The 17,843-nt window shown below is 40.5% G+C and overlaps 1 protein-coding gene across 1 annotated transcript in view; it reads right to left on the bottom strand.

Moving 5' to 3' along the window:
• Positions 1 to 17,843, bottom strand: part of LOC306694888 (ephrin type-B receptor 1-like) — a gene marked incomplete at both ends in the record, with an annotated part of 76,318 nt that overhangs the window by 31,284 nt on the left and 27,191 nt on the right. Inside the window, 5 exons of the mRNA XM_079157932.1 lie at positions 3,939 to 4,094; positions 12,637 to 12,817; positions 12,921 to 13,139; positions 14,050 to 14,340; positions 14,962 to 15,026. Of these exons, the coding sequence (XP_079014058.1) occupies positions 3,939 to 4,094; positions 12,637 to 12,817; positions 12,921 to 13,139; positions 14,050 to 14,340; positions 14,962 to 15,026 (912 nt within the window). The remainder of the gene's footprint in view (positions 1 to 3,938; positions 4,095 to 12,636; positions 12,818 to 12,920; positions 13,140 to 14,049; positions 14,341 to 14,961; positions 15,027 to 17,843) is intronic.

Raw genomic sequence — 17,843 nt, 5'->3', positions numbered from 1 at the left:
TAAGCTGCACCCTCAATTATTCATACAAAACATGAATTAATCTAAAGAAGCTAAATACTTCTTACACCCCTTGGGGCTGCAACAGAAAGGGGTTGGGCAATATATCAATATTAGTTCGATATTGTGATATGAGACCAGATTTTGGATGTAATATTGCAATATGGCATGAGTGTTGTCTTTTCCTGGTTTAAAAGGAAGCATTTCAGTCATTTCCTCTCTATTTTTTTTTTGTAAAAAGTCAACCCTACAATATTATATTATATAACAATAGTTGAGGTATTCCGTCAAAAATATTGTGATATTTGATTTTCTCCATATCGCCTTGGCTCCATCAATCGTGTATTTGTGGAAGCCTTAATTCACTATTTACCAGGATTATTTTCTGCATTAAAGTGCGGACAGTGGTACACACTCCTGGCCATAGAAAAAGTTCTAGAAAAGAGAAACAACAACAGGACATTTCTTCTAGTCTGACTCACCCGATGTAAACTTTGGTTAAAACCCCGCCATTGGTCGCCAATTTCAGTCGGCATCTACTGCTGCATTGTGGGCCTAGTGTCGCCTAAGACTATTGTATTTCTTCAAAACAATCATAAACACAGCAGGGCATTTTTTTTCCCCCAAACCAGAATGATAATGTGTGGAGTCAGACTTTTCTTTAGCGCTGACACATCGCTGTGGAGGAATATGAGGGTGATTACTTTACTTTCACCTTACTGGCAGTCAGTGCTGTAATAATTCAGCGAACCCTGTCGCTAACAGTCAGAAGGTGACCTAACAGCTCACCGCCAGCCAAAGAATCTTTTTATCTGTCACTCTTCACTCAGTCAGTCAGTGTCTCTCTCTTGGTGGTTCCCTCTCTTTTCTGTCAGCTCATCCCTTTGATCTGAGGAGAAACTCTGGCTTTTAGGGTGTTATAGTGAGTCTTAAACGCACACCCAGAGTTTTCACAAGGTTAAACCTAGCGGGTTCACTTCTCGACTGTTCACACACATCACACAGACCCAAGACCCAGACAGACACATCCACAAGACATGCTGGAACAAGAAATGAAATGGGTATTCAACCCTGGCTTATGTTAAATCAAAGAGTCATGAGAAACGTCTAATATAGCCCTGTGGAATATGAATATGTGTGTATTACACCTACACTGCAGAATCAAAGTGCAAACAATCAGTGACAGGTTGAAAATCTAAAGTAGTACCATTTTATAAACAGAGATAGAAACTGTGCATTTTAATCATACTCACAATAATCGACACCGATATTAACTCAAATCTTACTTTTGATGTCAATAGCATAAATAAAAGAATATTTTACAGTGTCAGAAATCCACAGAGTTCACAGCAAATACAGTAAACATTCAAATGCTAAACAAGTAAGAAAAGGTGTAATGATCATTTCAAACTCCAGCAACAATAGAAACCGCTGCACTTCAAAGGGTTAGCTGTAATGCCGTCTATGCACAACCACTCTGCTTCCTCACTGTCTTAAAAGTGTCTGTTCAGTATCAATCCGACACAAAAATGCACTTCACAAAAAACAACACACAGATACACTAGACACACACATACACACACACACACACACGTCCTCCGTACCTGCGGTCAATGAGGCAAGCTAAGGGAATGATTTTCCGTCAGGCAGCTTATTCGCACACTGCGCTCCACGCTTCCATCTCACTGATCAGATTTTATATCGGATTTTTTTACCAAATAAAAATAATTTGAAGCTCTTTCCTATTGTTAAAGTCTAACCCTTCTTTTCCAGTGCTTTTGTTTGAAAAAAAACTTGTGACTGAGTTTGTTTTTTCCCTTAAATTGAAAGAATCAAGTTAATTCAGAAAGCTGTGTAGGCTGAGTAAGGTGACACCCGACACCTTTTCACTGGAAAAGTTGATTTTTCTTTTTTCCATCTGTCAGCATCAATTTGACAACGTGCTGCTGCTTGGTTGAGGTGAGGCTTTTCATGCGATTTCTCTGTTGTCAGAAAAGGATAACCTCAGAAATTGATCCATAACTACTGAGGCAAAATATTTTCCCCTCTGTAATATACTGCAATAGATCATCAGTATTGACATGGTTTGATTGCAATAACAGTAAAGGAACAAAAACTATTGAAAATATTGCAGCATGTAGCCCCAATATAATAACATTCAAATAATAATAACTTTAATCCTTCTGAACTGGAATCTATTGATGACAAATCACATCATTTACTGCCTCTATGGATTTTCTCATGGATCATTATGTCACTATTTTTAAAACAACATTGCTTACTGTGCCTCAAAGCCTATTTTCACACCTAACCTCTGTTAGCATTTGAGCTGTTGGTTCAATTCATATAGACTGGAGAGGAAACTATCAATCAAACTTTGGGACAACTTACAAAGAGTAAGATTGCCTCAAAGGTTGGTTCTTGCAAACTGCTTCAGGTGCAGTTTGTGGTATTAGCACAGAGCAAACCAACCACAGGATTGTGTGATAGCAGATGAGTCATTTCAGCATGACGTCAAGAGATAAACTCAGGAACTGTCTAAAATAGGGTGGTCATTACAGTATAAACGCTGCACTATAGGCTACACTTACTCAAGCAAATCTGGTAACCAAACACATCTGTGTGTCAGTAAGTGAATCCAGGAATTTAGTTAATAGTTAGTCCCCTATTAAAAAGTGAATGAAACATCGATGCCAAGCAGTAACTATTGCCCCTCATAAGGTACAATATGTCTCTTTTTCATCCCGTTTCTACCGTTCGTCATTCTTCCTCTTTGTGTGTTGTAATCTGAGCTTCTCTGTGCTTTGTTTATGTAGCCGGCCCGTCTGCAGGTGCTTTTAGCGCATGCAAGCCCATGTGTGTGTGCTCCAAAGGCTAGCCTACAACACCAGGCTGCCGCTCATATTCGTTGCTTGCACTCTTCGTGTTGTTAGCACCGTACTATGTTGAGACCCGGGTGGAGGCAAGTTTGGTTATTGGTCCCTGATCACAGGGAGATCGCCTATTATTAATATATGTTAATAATTGTATTGATAATAATAATTGTATTAATGTCAATCGTTTAGTTGTCATACTTGCTAATAACCAAACCTGCTCCTGCCAGATCCCAACAGTAGACAGAGATCAAAACTAGTTCTCTAAAGTGGAGAAACAAAATGGTCGCCAATATTCACTTTCATAATTTGAACGTTGCACACGTTTTGACACTGCAGCACACAGTTTTCGGGTTACCTGTTATACATTCTCCTTGCAGAATGTTGCAAATTCATTCATGAATGTAAGACAGAAAAATAATGATCCGCCCATGAATGAACCAGAGCTTTTTATAGCCTTGAAAAACATTAAGTTTTATTCAGGTCACCAGGGCGCGCACAAACATGGGCATGTACCGACACACCCAGACTATAAACACACAGTTTCACAGTTTGAGACTAGCTACAGAGACAGTCGAAAATGATTCATGTCTCAACCTACTTACACCATCTCTCTGTGGAACAGAGAGGCAGCGTTTTTCAAACTCTGTGCCTCGTCTTGCATAGCAACATCGCCTCTTTGACACACTAAACACATATTCACTTCAATGAAAAGCCTGAGGAGTGTGGCAGTGTTATTACTTACTGCTCCCCAAATCCCCAAACAAGGACGGGAACATTACGGCACACCAGCTCTGAATGAGGTGCATGAAATTAGGGTTGGAATAATAAATCAAAGCAGATATTGGCCTTTAATTCAATAATGAGATATTGGACTGTCAGTGATGTCACCGGCTGTTTTGTGGTAATATGTCAGCTATTGGTAACTTCAGTCCAAAAATCTGCCTTCACAAACCTGTCTCGGTCACCCTGAGGCACAACCACACTCAGCTATGCTCCTGAAAGGTTTATTGAGTATGTATTTTTGTTCTTTGTGTGCGTTTGTTCGACAGAGAAAGACAGACTCACTGGTGCACACGTCCTCCGCTTTGTCCATGTCTCCGCGGTAATAGCCGCTGCGACAACCGCAGATCGTGGCGGCCTCGATGGTAGAGCGACTGTTGAGCGGACATTGCTGACACAATCCTACCCCCTGGAACGACTTAAAGGTGCCCTGAGGGCAAGCTGAGGAGAAAGACAGAGAGAGAGAGAGAGAGAGAGAGGTAAAACATTAAACACTCAATAACCATGGACATGAATGAAACACAACAAATAAACGATCTGTTTGCGCCTTTTGTTTGTCTTGATTGCAAGACATTTGGCAAACTTTGTTGCAGAGAGATGGAGTTATTACTGGTGGTATAAGGTTGACAAAGCACAGAGGGGGATTTTCTGGGAAGAGCAGCACATCATCTTAACAAGATACACAAAAACATTTGGTGTACATTCACAGTGTCACACTGTTTATCTTCCTTGTAGACTATAGTTTCATTTATCTGGCTCCTTTAACTGGGTCATAGTTGTTTATCCATAAATATTATTGAATTATTCTTTGTGACATGAAACGCATATATGAATTCTTAAAGATGATGTTTCCCTTTATACAACTGTTATTCATCTTCTGAGCGCACAGCATGCTTTCATACACCTTTATGGACTATCATCATTTGCACCACATTAGCATATTGCTGTTTTTATTTTTGTTTTGTACCTGTGTTTTTTATCGTGTGCACCTGAGTGCAAATCAAGTTTCCCATCTGGGATATTAATGACTGAACTGAACTCCACTGGAATAAGACAAGCCCAGGAATAGAGGTTGGAGTCGGTGTGTCACTTGTGTAGAGAATGTAAAGAGCTGCCTGTCTCTCATCGACAGTGTTTAGTAGGCTGTATGAAGGCCCTCCCTTTCAGTTCATTAAATGTGAATGCCAGCAGGTCTTGTTATGTGTCCCTCTGCTTCCTTGAATTTGAGGAAGAACAGCGCCCATTTACACACGCCTTTTGTAGGTACCCCCCACTGAATCATGTGCATTTAATACCCATCTGTTACACAACTGCCAATTCACACCACGCCCTGTATTTTTAGTTTCTGGGATGCCACCTATGTATACATCATCCCCTTTTTTCCAGCTGGTCTGCTGAAAGTACCATTGCATTTTTAATTTTTGGCATTCATTTTTTATTATTAGACCTTTGTCTGAACATAATGTCACAGACCAGAATCATGGCTGCTACTGTTCCGGTTAAATGTAGCCATCTGTATCAATTTTACCATCTCTTTGATCAAATTAATCACAGCATGTTAGTAATAGTGCTGCTGTTAAATGTCACGTCTCTCTTGCCTCAAAGATGTTTTCTGGAACTGTTTGCTGGTAATATTTATTCAACCTTTTTTTTTTTTTTACTAGAAGGGTCTCTTGAGATCAGGAAAACTGTTTTTCAAGCAAGTCCAAGCCAAAACAGTTTACAAATATTAAATAATAAATAGATGAATAAAAAACTTTCAGAGCAGCTACAATCAATCAATCAATCAATCAATCAATCAATCAATAAATCAATAAATCAATAAATCAATAAATCTAGGTTTGAATCTTAAGTAAAACCCAAGAACAGCAACTGTTCATCTATTCAGGTATAGAAGAGTTCAAACTCACTTTTTAGGCTAGATTGCTTAATCTTACGTTTCTTGTCCGAGGCATTTTGATAGTAGTTTGGGTAAATTAAACACCTCAAAGCTCCAATTTGTGCAAAAACACAGCCACCTCCGCAGCACCAGTACAACTGACTGCGTGACCGGCAGCCAATTCTAAATAAATGTCTTACATCTAGTTTAAAGCAAAAGTAGAAAAAGATTCACTAAACAAATGAAATGCAACATCGTGACATGGTCAAACATCTTAAGTTAAATATATCACATTAAGTGAGAGTACTTTGCACCCCAGAAGGACACCTGCTTTTAATTAACACATAGGATTTCATAAGTGCCTTTTCTGATGAGGACAAACACATTCTGAATTATGACTACAAGTAGAATAGAAAGTAGAACAGGGAAACAGAAGTGTGAAATGAGAAATTAGACTGAAACGAAAGCTCTGCCAAAAGGCTGAGGGAAAAACCAAATGAGTTTTTTTAATGTTACTTGTTTCCAGGTTTGATTAATCTTTAGCACTTCCTCCGCTGTAATGAATGTTCACTTTATCTCGGAGATGCTTTAGATGCTGTAAGACCAAAATGCAAATGTTACACAGATTTATGGTGGCGGGCAGACGAGGATTGCACATGCAGGCTTTTACGGAGTCTGTACAAACTGGAGCCCAAATGATAACTGGAATTGAGGGGAAGAGGTAAATTAGACAAAGTGCCAGCGAGCTGAGAGCCTCAAAGTGTCACTTAATCAAACATTAAAGGGTTTACGGGTCAGGAAAAAACAAAGACGGAAACTCAAATAGAAAAGACTAAGAAATCGAGCTGAGGATGATGAGGGGAACAAAATAAATGCTGTTATTCTTCCCTCTCAATATCACTATTTCTGCAGCACTGCTCTATTGTGTTCTCCTTACTGAAACGCTCATGTTATTTCTTGGCCTTGCTGATTCTTTTGTTCTAACATGACTTACAATGGAGGATGCTGTGCTCTGCCCCCATTTTTTTTTTACTGCATATTACATTGTGCATGAACCGCAGAGCTTGAAGAAACTACTCACATCTCAGATATGAAGTACACTCCATATCATATGGCAGGACTTTATCAAGCTTGTATTAAATATGAACTTTCTGCTCCTTTTTTATCTGTCCAGGGATGTCTAGGGATTCCCCCCGAAACTCGGTTCTAAACGGGAACCGATAAGACAGTAGCAACTACCCGGAGTGCCGATAAGGTCCAGAGTTAACGGTTCTACTATCGTTACTTTGGAAGTTACGGAGTAAGACAAAAAAGCAGCGACCTCCTGCAATCCTCCTCTCTGTCTGTCTCTGTCTTTACACGAGGGGCGGAGTTGTGCTTTACTCTGTCACACACACACACACACACACTCACACACACACACACACCAACTCCGGCTCAGTGCAGTGTGAGACACACATCATGGCAGAGAGAAGAAAAAGATGGAAAGTGTGGCTACATTTGACTTGAGGAGATGCTGATAACTGTCGTCGTCTCAAATGCAATAGAACCCTCACAAGTAAGACAGGTATTACACCAGCAATCTATAAAAACCTTATAGACAATATAACAAGCAGAACATAAGTCTGCAAAACTGTTTCCCACTGTTTGGCGAGCAGACAACCACCCTCGTCCACTGCAGGTAACGTTAGTTTTGCCATGCGGAGATTGATAAAAAGAACAGTCTAACTGTTGCTTAGCTAATGTTTAGCTGTGACTGTATTTTAAGGTTTCTGGAACTTTTTGTAGATTCTGAGGCTGCAGCAATGACCCAGCACATCCCCCCCCCCTCCCTCTACCAAGTCCCATCACGCTAGAAGCTACAAGGAAGATGACAAAGGGTCAAAGGGATTTTGGTAACAACTAATGAGCCTTCAGTGTATATTGAGTTGTTTAATACATAGATAATAAGGGGAGCAGCTGCGTGTTTGAACTTCATTTTAATATTTTAACTATTTATTGATTTATTTACATTTGTTGTTGGCATTGAAATAGTATAGTCTACAGCAATGTCGATTCTTTTCTAATTAATTGTCTTTTTATTTCACAAAATAATCAAGCGTATCAATAAGGAACCAAACCAACAGGCAGTATCGATAAGAGCACTAGTATTGATAAAAGCCTGACTATAACCATTCCTACTCTCACCACTTTCATACCGCAATTTTCGTCCGCAGAATGTGGCTGTTTTAGCTGAAAAGCCTTCCGGTGAACGTAGTTGAGTATTTACGAGCTAAAGTCAGATATTTCCCTCAGGAGTTGGAAGAGACCAAAGACGGAGCTAAATGCGAGTGGATATTGAACGTGTGTGCACCAGAAACACGACTTCAAGTGAATAAGAACGTTGCTCTGTAAAAGCAACTGTTTGCTAACACATTCACCCGAACAACTTTATAAGGCGATAGTAAGTCCATTTTGTGCTTGTGGTTGCCGCTGCCCCAAAGTGGCCTAAGAAATCATCTATTGCAATAGTAGAGAACTGTAGGGTGCACCTGTAGCTTCGGGGTTAAGTGGCGACCATGAACTGCAATGTCCCCAGTTTGACTCCGGCAGCTGCAGCTCTAGATTCCCTCCTTTCATCTCTCAACTCTCTTTAATAAAAATGCCCCCAAAAATACTTTTTTAAAAAAAAAGTGAATAGCTGTGAAAGGCAGAGAGTCTCGTACCCTTGAAACCGGTTCGCAAAGTGTGTTGGGTGAAATTCAATTCAAGCCATTATTTGATCTCACTCATTCAAATGATCTTCAGCTAGTTTTCCCGTCGTCTCCCTCTTATCTCCCTGTTTGTCAGACACACTTTCCCTCCGTGTCTGTCTGTGTCAGTCTCCCTTTCTATTAGTTTCTTTATATTCAGACCTTTCTCTACCTGTTTGTGCCTTGAATAGGCAGATAGACAGCTGGCTTGTCGAGGTCATTTATTCAACAACCTTGCTCGTACGCATCATGGGGTGTGTCACCATGGCAACGAGTCCCGCTCCCTTCCTCTCTGTTAAATGACTCTCCGTGGCCTACAGTTATCTCTCTCACCCCGTGTCCCGCTGTCTCTACGAACACTATACGTGCATGTTGTTACACATGAACGGTAGTGTACCGTTGTCGGAGAATAAAACTGCCAATTTGCTGTCTGACAAGAGAGGGATTGAGATGTTATCCGCCTCCAATATGTTAAAAAGCCATTCATTAATGTAAGATCGTCAGCAAATATTTTGCATCAAAAGTATTCATACCGGCAGCGATAAGGAATTTGTGATGATTCAATTAAAGGTTTGTGCAGACAGAGGACCAATCAGACTGTTTAAGGTACATTGTTGTTAGCCTGAGACACAGTAAGCTGTTCTATTGAGGTTCCTTTTAGCAAAATGCTCTGATTGAATTTGCCTCTGGTTACGCAGCATGGATGTCTCGGGCTTTTAGTGTGAAAGGTAAGAACGGAAGGAGTGGATCTGCACTGCCTTTGCAAACTTTGTTTCTCCTTTCAACCTTGATAGTCTATTGAGCCTCCATGCTGTTGTACACTATACGTATACTGTACATTTGGAATATATCTGTTCTGCAAAACGGGATTGGTTGATGCCTTCATTCCAGATGCAAAGTTCAAAAAATTGACGTTCTGCAAAAGATTTATGTCGATTTTTTGCTGCATAATATTCACATACTGTGTGAAAGTACTCCTAACAAAGACAACAAAAAATTATATTGACATGCGAATTAATAGCACGGAATGTTTGCCTTTACGTGCACACACAATCGTGTACCACTGTTTGAAATCAACTCTTTGGAGGGTAACATTCTAGGGGCACTAGTTGAACGTTTGTTATTGACATTTTAGATACTGAATATCAGTTAATGGAAAAAGCTATGAATCCCGTTACAAAAGAAGATAGTAGATACATGTACTCTAATTCTTGTAGTTTAATGTAACATATTTGGTGTGGATGGAACAGACAAAAATAAAAAACGTAGCTCACAAGACAGAAAATCCATCATGCAAATAGTAGAAATCTAAGAATGGATGGTGACACAAAAACATAATAGCAAAGCACATAGAATTCAAGATAAAGAAAGAAAGAAAGAAAGAAAGGAAGAGTTAAAAAAGGTACAAAGAGAGAGGAAAAGATTATTCCCTCCGTTTTCCTCTATGCCTTTAGCCAGCTGTGTGGAGTCACACAGCGACCATGTGGATGACTGGATGATTGTCGAAAGTTGGCATACAGACTCACTGATCAATTATTTAAGACTTGCATGTGTGTGTGTGTGTGTGTGTGTTTGTGTGTGTGTGTGGTGAAAGGCTGCAGATTTAAAAAAACTCTCATTGTCGAAGTCCACAGCAGGGGTTGTTTGTGTGTATTCAATGGTAGTGCTGACATTTGTAGTGTGGTGCATTTGAAGTAAGAGTCTATTTACATATGTTTACTATACTTTGCGCACACACACACACACACACACACACACACACACACAGTTATTGTACTGTCGAGCCAGTTTTGCTGGATGGTTTGCATAATATGCTGGTTTAGTGCAAAATAAACACCATCTCTGTGGCCTGACACACACACACACACACACACAGAAAGACAACCATCTGTTCCAATAGTCAGACCAGTTTCCTGCCAACTTGTTATCAGCTGATTGGCAGAAGAGCACACCCAAAAGATGCCAGCTTGATGCAGACAGGCGGGACAGGCTCCGTCCTACGACGTCTCAAATCACCGTTTAAGCACGAAAGCTTTAAATAAAACACACAAGGCAGGTGTACGTGGAAACTGTCAAGTCTGCATCCAGTATGCCTTTCTAGTACAGCTGGGCAATACAAACAATATGAACAGTTTTCACAATGGAACATTTTCTCTGTCAGAAAATGAGAAACTTTGATATAATGTCCATAAGTTACATTGCGTGACAACTTACAAATAACCCGATCCCAACACAGAAACAAAGCTGTTTCTAACCAATCATTTAGCAGTATTATAGGAACTGAAAAAGTGGTTGAGTCACTTAAAACACCACTTTCTTTTGATGTCTGAAGTTGGATGGGGAAACTATTTCATGTCGGCACCCAGATCAGCAGCTACATAGTTACAACACGGAAAGATTGTGGACAAAATGTGGAGATATACGCTGACTACTCAATGTCCTGTTTGGTCATGCAGTGGATGATACAGTATCAGAAAGAGCCCGGCTAACGCTATTTAACGTGACACGAAGCAGATGGGTTAAGAAAGTGGAAAAGCTGTGCCGTCATAGACAGGAAATACCATGACCTAAGTTCATCACCTGAAGCATTAAGCAAGTGCAGTCTCACCAGCAATTAGACCCATCACCAGGAACACGAACAAACTGTAACATCATAGTGTTTCCTCCGTTACGACATCACACAATAGCAAAAGACATGGTGCCAATGGGTGCTGTCTAAAATTGGATTTTAATTTATGGATCTAATTAGATATTCTGTTTTCTGCTCGTATGATTCTCTTTGTCATGTTTCAGGTTGTGAATCTCCTATCAGGTAATTTCAAGCTGAAACGCAACTAATTTATACCGTCATGAATATACAATTTATTCCAACGCATCAACTGATATGAAACCTATTATTGCAATAAAATATTTTGTCATATCTTCTTTCTGGTTTGGTTTTTCAAGGGCAACAATTGCAAGCTCAATATCTTTTAAGAGATCGACAGAAAATTACTGGGAAGATTTCGCCGTAATTCCTTCTGCAGTGGCAATCAACAGCCCTGTAATATTGTCAGATGTAATCACTGTCTCCCATGAATCTTTTCTGGCTTTCTATGCACACAAATATGATATGAAGAAAAAGTATTTCTGTGCAAAAGAGACACTGACACCAAAGGCAATGCTCAAATTGAATGCATTTCACTGGAGATAGATAGACTACTATTCATCAGTCCCTTCTGTGTTCTCTATCTCTTTTATCTCTCACAGTTTTTACCTTTCTGTCCTTGGTTTGTCTTTTTTTTTTTACTTCCTTGCCAGTCCAACTCTCCAGAGGGCTTTGCTGTACTTTCTTTATCTTCCTTCCTTCCTTCCTTCCTTCCTTCCTTCCTTCCCTCCCTCCCTCCCTCCCTCCTTCCTTCCTTCCTTCCAGATGCCCCTCTATCTTGTCGACACTCTCTGGCAGTTCAGGACTAATTTGCAGTAGACTAATCTGGCTGGAACACGCTAAACTAATTAACATGGGATGAAGCGGCCCCTCACTTATCATTTCACCATATGTACATACATCCCCCCCCCCCCACACACACACACAGACACACACACACACACACACTCTCTCTTGCACACACAAAATGGATGAGACTCTCCAGGCAGAATAGGAAATGATGGGTACTACTTTGGAGAGGAAATGGGGAAGGAGGCCAGATATAAAAAGGACGTAAATGAGATAGAGGAGCTATTTCTGTGCCATGTTCACCCAAGTCTGCTTCTACTAATATTAACATATGGAACAGCGCACCCTTGGGCAAAAATACATCTGAAAATGTATACATGCATGTGATTAAACAGCAAGGGCTGCCAGAAATGACACACTTACACATAATAAAAACAATTGCATTTTCAACAGAATTGACTCAGCATTATAGTCCACCATATTTTGTAAAGCAGGCCAGCACTTAAATATGGCACATTTTTCTAAGTGAATGAAAAACAAAGAGAATGGATATGCAAATATTTTGTTCAAAAGATAATTTGAATACCATATTTGTTTCACGCACACATTTTTATAGAATTAAGGTTGAAACTATTTGTTTGATTCTTGTGGTGCTTGTGTTGTATGCTTTGTGAGATATTTCCTGCTGCTATAGTTTGCTACGGTTGATGAGAAGCATGTTTGCTTGTTTGCTGGATATTGATTTTCTGTCATACCGGCTCATTGGCTTGTGCTACAAAACAATACGAAATTTATGTGCAGCATGCAACAGTGTTTGCTGTAGCAAGGTCATCAGAACAATGTTTTAAATAAGGAGAATTAACACAGCAAACATGCCTCTTCATTTTTCACAAGCACAATTTGGACTGGCACAGCCTCATTAATGCACAGATTTACCTCGACAGACGTTGCCATTGTCTGGTTCATAACCCGCCTTGCAGCTGCAGCTGCCGATGGGTACCATCCACTCTCCGTCTCCGTTACAGTAGAGCTTTATGGGCACGTCCACCTCCTCAGCGTTGGGGATACAGTTTCCTCTAGCGATGACTAATGAAGTGGACTCTGCTCCAGTCAGTGTCTGCAGAGAATCAGAATCATAAAAAAATATATATATACTTGAATGTCTGTATACATGCTGCACCAAAGTCTGATGAAAAGAGCACCACCGTTTTCAGTCATACCTCTGGGAAAAAAGCAAAGTTTTGCACCACACTGGGGCATTTCTTGTAGAATACTCTGACAGCCAGCAGGGACATGCAGGCACCGAGATCCTGGAAGGCCAAGTGGAAGCCTTTGCCTTTGGACAGTGGCCCGAAACTCCGCACTTCTGTGTTCACCTTCATTAGCCTTCCCCCGAAATCAACCTGGGAAAAACTCTCATCTGCTGCGATGGTGTCCACCTTACAGTGACAGAGACAGACAGAGACAGACAGAGGGAAGGATGGGCATGGCAAAGGAAAGAAAGAGAATTAGTTAAGGTTCTTCTGTCCCTGTTTCTTGGTTCTTAATTAAGATTCACTAAGTAATGTTTGAATCTGCTGTATAATATTGGATAAATGCTGTATGACCACATACTGTATCAATTCATTATTTTAGAATTTAGTCAGAATTTATTAATTTACCCAATGAACCTTGATGATAGGAGGCTGCTAGGAGATTTCCAACACTTGGATGCTTTCCAACACTTTGATTCATCAACACAAACGGTGTGAAACACAGAAACTTGATTCAATTTGGTTAATTGAAAAGCCGCAAACACATGAGGCTGTGTAAATGACATTTTTAAGAGATAATTATTACCAAAGAGCACTAGAAAAAACACATCCAATCAGTAAGTGTTCAATTCTAACAACTAAAGTTTGAACCTTGTAGACTTTGTTCAATAAAATCAGCATTTGTTGTGATCCACTTCTGGACTATCAGCACATTTTTGGATTCTGTGCAGTGTTGTCTTTCAGATTGCATATTGTCCCTTTCCAGTGAAAACAATGTATCTCCAAAATGACATCTTTTCCGAGGCTATGAACAACTAAATCCTGGTGTAAACTCTGTGACAGAGACGTTTTCAGATAATCTAATGGGTTCTCCAATCCAATATACTGAATTAGCACAGGTGTCAGATTTCTAGCCTCTGTGCTACATTTTCTCCAGGGTGAACTGATTAGGGCCATGTGTACTACAGCACTTAGCACTCCCATGTTAAATGAAAAAAATCAAGGTGTTTAACATTGAGATTACCATCCAAATTATACTTTGAAATGCCAATTTATAATCCGACAACATACTTTGCTTCTTTTCTGGACTCATTACCTTAAGAAAGGGGGCATTGGCCCAGTACTCCACCCCTTTGATGCCCTCTGAAACGGCCCTTTCAGTCTCCAGGTAGTACAGGTTGAACGTCTCTTTGCAGGAGCCCAAGACGCTGGGGATGGAGGCGCAGTCGCGTACGGTGAAGCGGATCTCCACGTAGATGCGTTGCGCCGCCCGCCGGTCGATGTAAGTCGTGAGGAGCCAGTTGTTCTGGCTGGGCTCAAACACGTTGCACACCTGGTACGTCCTGATGGTGTTGAGGTTCTCATCATAGCCGCTCACTTCCTCCCACTGGGGAATGTGTGAGTGTGTGTGTGTGTGTGAGGACGGGGCAGGGGGTTTGGATGAGAGGGGAGGCCAAAATGATTAATGGGTTTACCAAGACCTGACACAAATTAAACTTTCTTTTTCCCTCCCTACCATTTTGTCTCTCTCTCGCTTCCTACCTCCCCAATTCCCACCCTCATTCGCTTTTTTTCTCCTTGCTACCTTGTTCTTTTTTAAAGAGGGACAACCATTCATCACAATTAGAGCCGCTCACCTCAAACACACACACACAAACACAAACACACACACAGAGACCACACTATTGTAACGGGCTAGTAGCCAAGCCAGCATTTAAAACAATCAAAGAAGTTCAAGAAATGAAATTTCCTCTTATTCAATTTTATTTGATCTATTCTATTAATTTGCAGACTCTTGTAAGCTACACCTCCCTGATCTATTGGAATCCATTCTGTTCTGCATCAATAGCGGTTAATTGGTGTCACCTTGCAACTGTAATTAGGATTTTGACAGACTCCATATTAGAGCACAGTAAAGTGTACTCAAACTGCTTTCCCCAAGGGTACACAGTATACACATTCGTACGACTACACACAAGCACATTGCAGCTCTCCACATTGTTCTTACTCCGTTGGCAGGGAACGATATCCAGCCAAGCTCAGCTGTCGCTGTCCTTGTATCCATCACTGTCTCTGTCAGACAAAAAGAGAGACAGACAAGGAGAGAGGTGAAAAGAGGGAGGTATGAGTTTAATTAATAGTCCGCTCAGACACCAACTTTAGCACTGCATAGTGATGCAGGTCATTTATATTCATGAAAATCCCGCTTTACTCTGTTTTCTGTAATGCTTTTCCCCTTTTTTTTCCTCTCCATCCTATCAAAAAAGAGATAATAGCCACAAATAAACCTAAACAAATAAACACGCCTCTGGTTATTATAAAAAAAACAAAAGTAACAAGGAAACAGCTTTGCAACAGCTGTAATAGTTGGCAACAACAGGGGACGGTTAGCAGCAGTGAGCAGTTAGCAACAGAAAGCAATTACCGGCAACATTGTCTTACGTCAAGTAAAGGCCAAGGGTGAGGGTGAAGGTGGCGGCAGTATCGTTTTAACCACTATTTAAATAATAACTACATTCAGGAGAAATCAGTCAGTGCCAGCAATAGCAATTAAATAGACAACTATATCATGTGAATGTGTGTAGGTAGCCCTCAGCTGATGTGGGTGCCACTAATGACTACATGTCCCCACCTGAACCTACAGTATCAGCTTTATCTGCTACAGTAGTCTCACATACTAACCTGATTAAATCACAGCAGGGAGCCACACCGAGCGCAGTACATACTGCATCGCTAAGCTAAATGTTCCCTCTCAGACGGCAACACAGATGAATGCAAAGCGAGCCGACTTGACAGCAAAAAAAAAACAGATGGCAACATTAATTGTGAAAGTAAAACGCTTCATATTATACCATCTACTGTGTTAATGGGGAAATATTGCTATGTGAGCAGCCCAAGACTATTTCCTTTCTTTCTGGTGTGTGCAAAGCAAGGCAGGCTGGAAAATTAGAAAATGAGAGAAATTTCATGAGAGAAAAAATGATTTACGCGCCAACATGTCCATTCGTATTAATGGCGGTTATGGAAGACACTTTTCATTACATATTGGTAGTTCTATTGCAGACAGAGGAGCAAGATGGCAATCCTTAAAATGTGCATGAAATGCTACTTATCCTGCAACTAAAAGACTAGACTAAAAGTAAAACCCAAAATAATATTTGAACCACACAGGAAGCTAAAAAAAAAACAATTTCCCCTTTGTTGTATCATTTTTGTTTTTAAACACCATTTTGCTCAGGCTGTTTCTTTGCTCTCCTACGTTACTTGTGGGTGAAATAAGCTGCTGTATGCAAAATGTACAGTGAGTGGACCGGCTGTGGTCCGCGAGTCGACATAAGTTAGTTGGCATGCTGACAATACAGACCTCAACACTTAGTCCTTTGTAATAAAACATAGTGAGAAGATTCAACGACATCACACCACGAGGCAGCCACAGGCAAACAACCCCCTTGATTCTTGACACGCTCTCCTCCTCTTGCACCCATTCAATTCGTCACCCTGCCTCTCATTATCTCCCTCCCTCCTCCTCCTCCTCCTCCTCACATCCCCCCCACCTTCATCCTCTCCTTCACTCTACCTCCCCGTCTTTTATCTCACCCTCTACCTTGGGTGCTTCTTTTTCTTGCCAGCGAGCGAGCCTAATTACAGCAGAACCCAGTTTTCCAGCTCTCCCTCGGGAGAGAAGGTCGTTTGTGAATATAAAAATGCTTGTCACACGAAAATGTGGTTGACTATCAAAAGTCTTGGACCAAAGCTTATTCAAACGGTGACAATTGTCACAATCTAATTTATAGCTTCAGTGCGTTTAGTGGCATGTTGTCAACAAAGATTTTCAAACACCAATCCACAGCAGAATATAGACCAAGTATATTTATGCCTTGCATATTTTGCTTGTTCAGAGGTCTTTGAAGTTTGGGTTTAAAAAAAAAAGAGGCTTAAAAGAAAAATGGTAATATCGAGAGAAATCCACAATGTTGACAGAAGAGATGTTGGAATAGCTTATGTAGTCTTACAAGCTATACCTTGCAGCAAAGAAGACGGGATTTGATTCAGGGCTTTGCTTAAAGAATATAACAATGGCTGTGCAGTGTCATACTCCAACATATTTCTATTTCAAGAACAGGGTATTCAAGGCATATTCTCATGCACTTTTAGCATACAATACCAGCTTTGCTGGTAATACGTATATTGAAAATTGATTGCGCCACAATGCCCAGGGACTCTTGGGAGACCTCTGCGATTCATCATTTCATGTTATTGCATACTGTTCACAGCTTGAGCATTAAGACCAAGTGCAGGGAGAGTAATGTGGGTGTACACATTGAAAAGACTTCTTATCATATATTCAATAAATCAATGAAAATATGAAACTCTACCAAACGTCTGATCTTCTTTCTGGGCTGCAACGAACCATCATTTTCATCATTGATTATGTTTATTTTGTTTCAAAATCTCTTGTATCCTGGCCATTACAGCAGCACCTTGTCAAACTAAAATGGTTCTCTTTGAGTCTCTTTCTGGCTGGCTGCTCTTTGATTTTCTCGACAACCGTTCATCCGGTCGCCTTCATACTTCCAGTGTATTGAATTCCAGTGTCGAGTGTTAACTTTTGAGAACAACGAGATATATTAATTAGTAGTGTCTTCTATACACACATCAAAAGACAAATGATGCAACTCAGAGGTTCTCGAGAAAGCTGTAAATAACAATCCCGGATGCCAAGCAATCATTTCCAACCATTCGAAACGGGCACGTTTTGAACAGGCACCTCACTAGGTACCTATAAAACATGAAGGTTTTCAAACATTTAAGTGAAAATGCTCCTCATAATTACCCAAAGCACAGGGTAACATTCTTACCCTGTGTTTTGTCGACCAACAGGAAAAAAAC

This window comes from Pholis gunnellus, assembly GCF_910591455.1.
Source record: "Pholis gunnellus genome assembly, chromosome: 4".
Lineage (NCBI taxonomy): Eukaryota > Metazoa > Chordata > Actinopteri > Perciformes > Pholidae > Pholis > Pholis gunnellus.
Note: the sequence above shows the minus strand (reverse complement) of the source record. Positions and strands in the feature narration are given on the sequence as shown.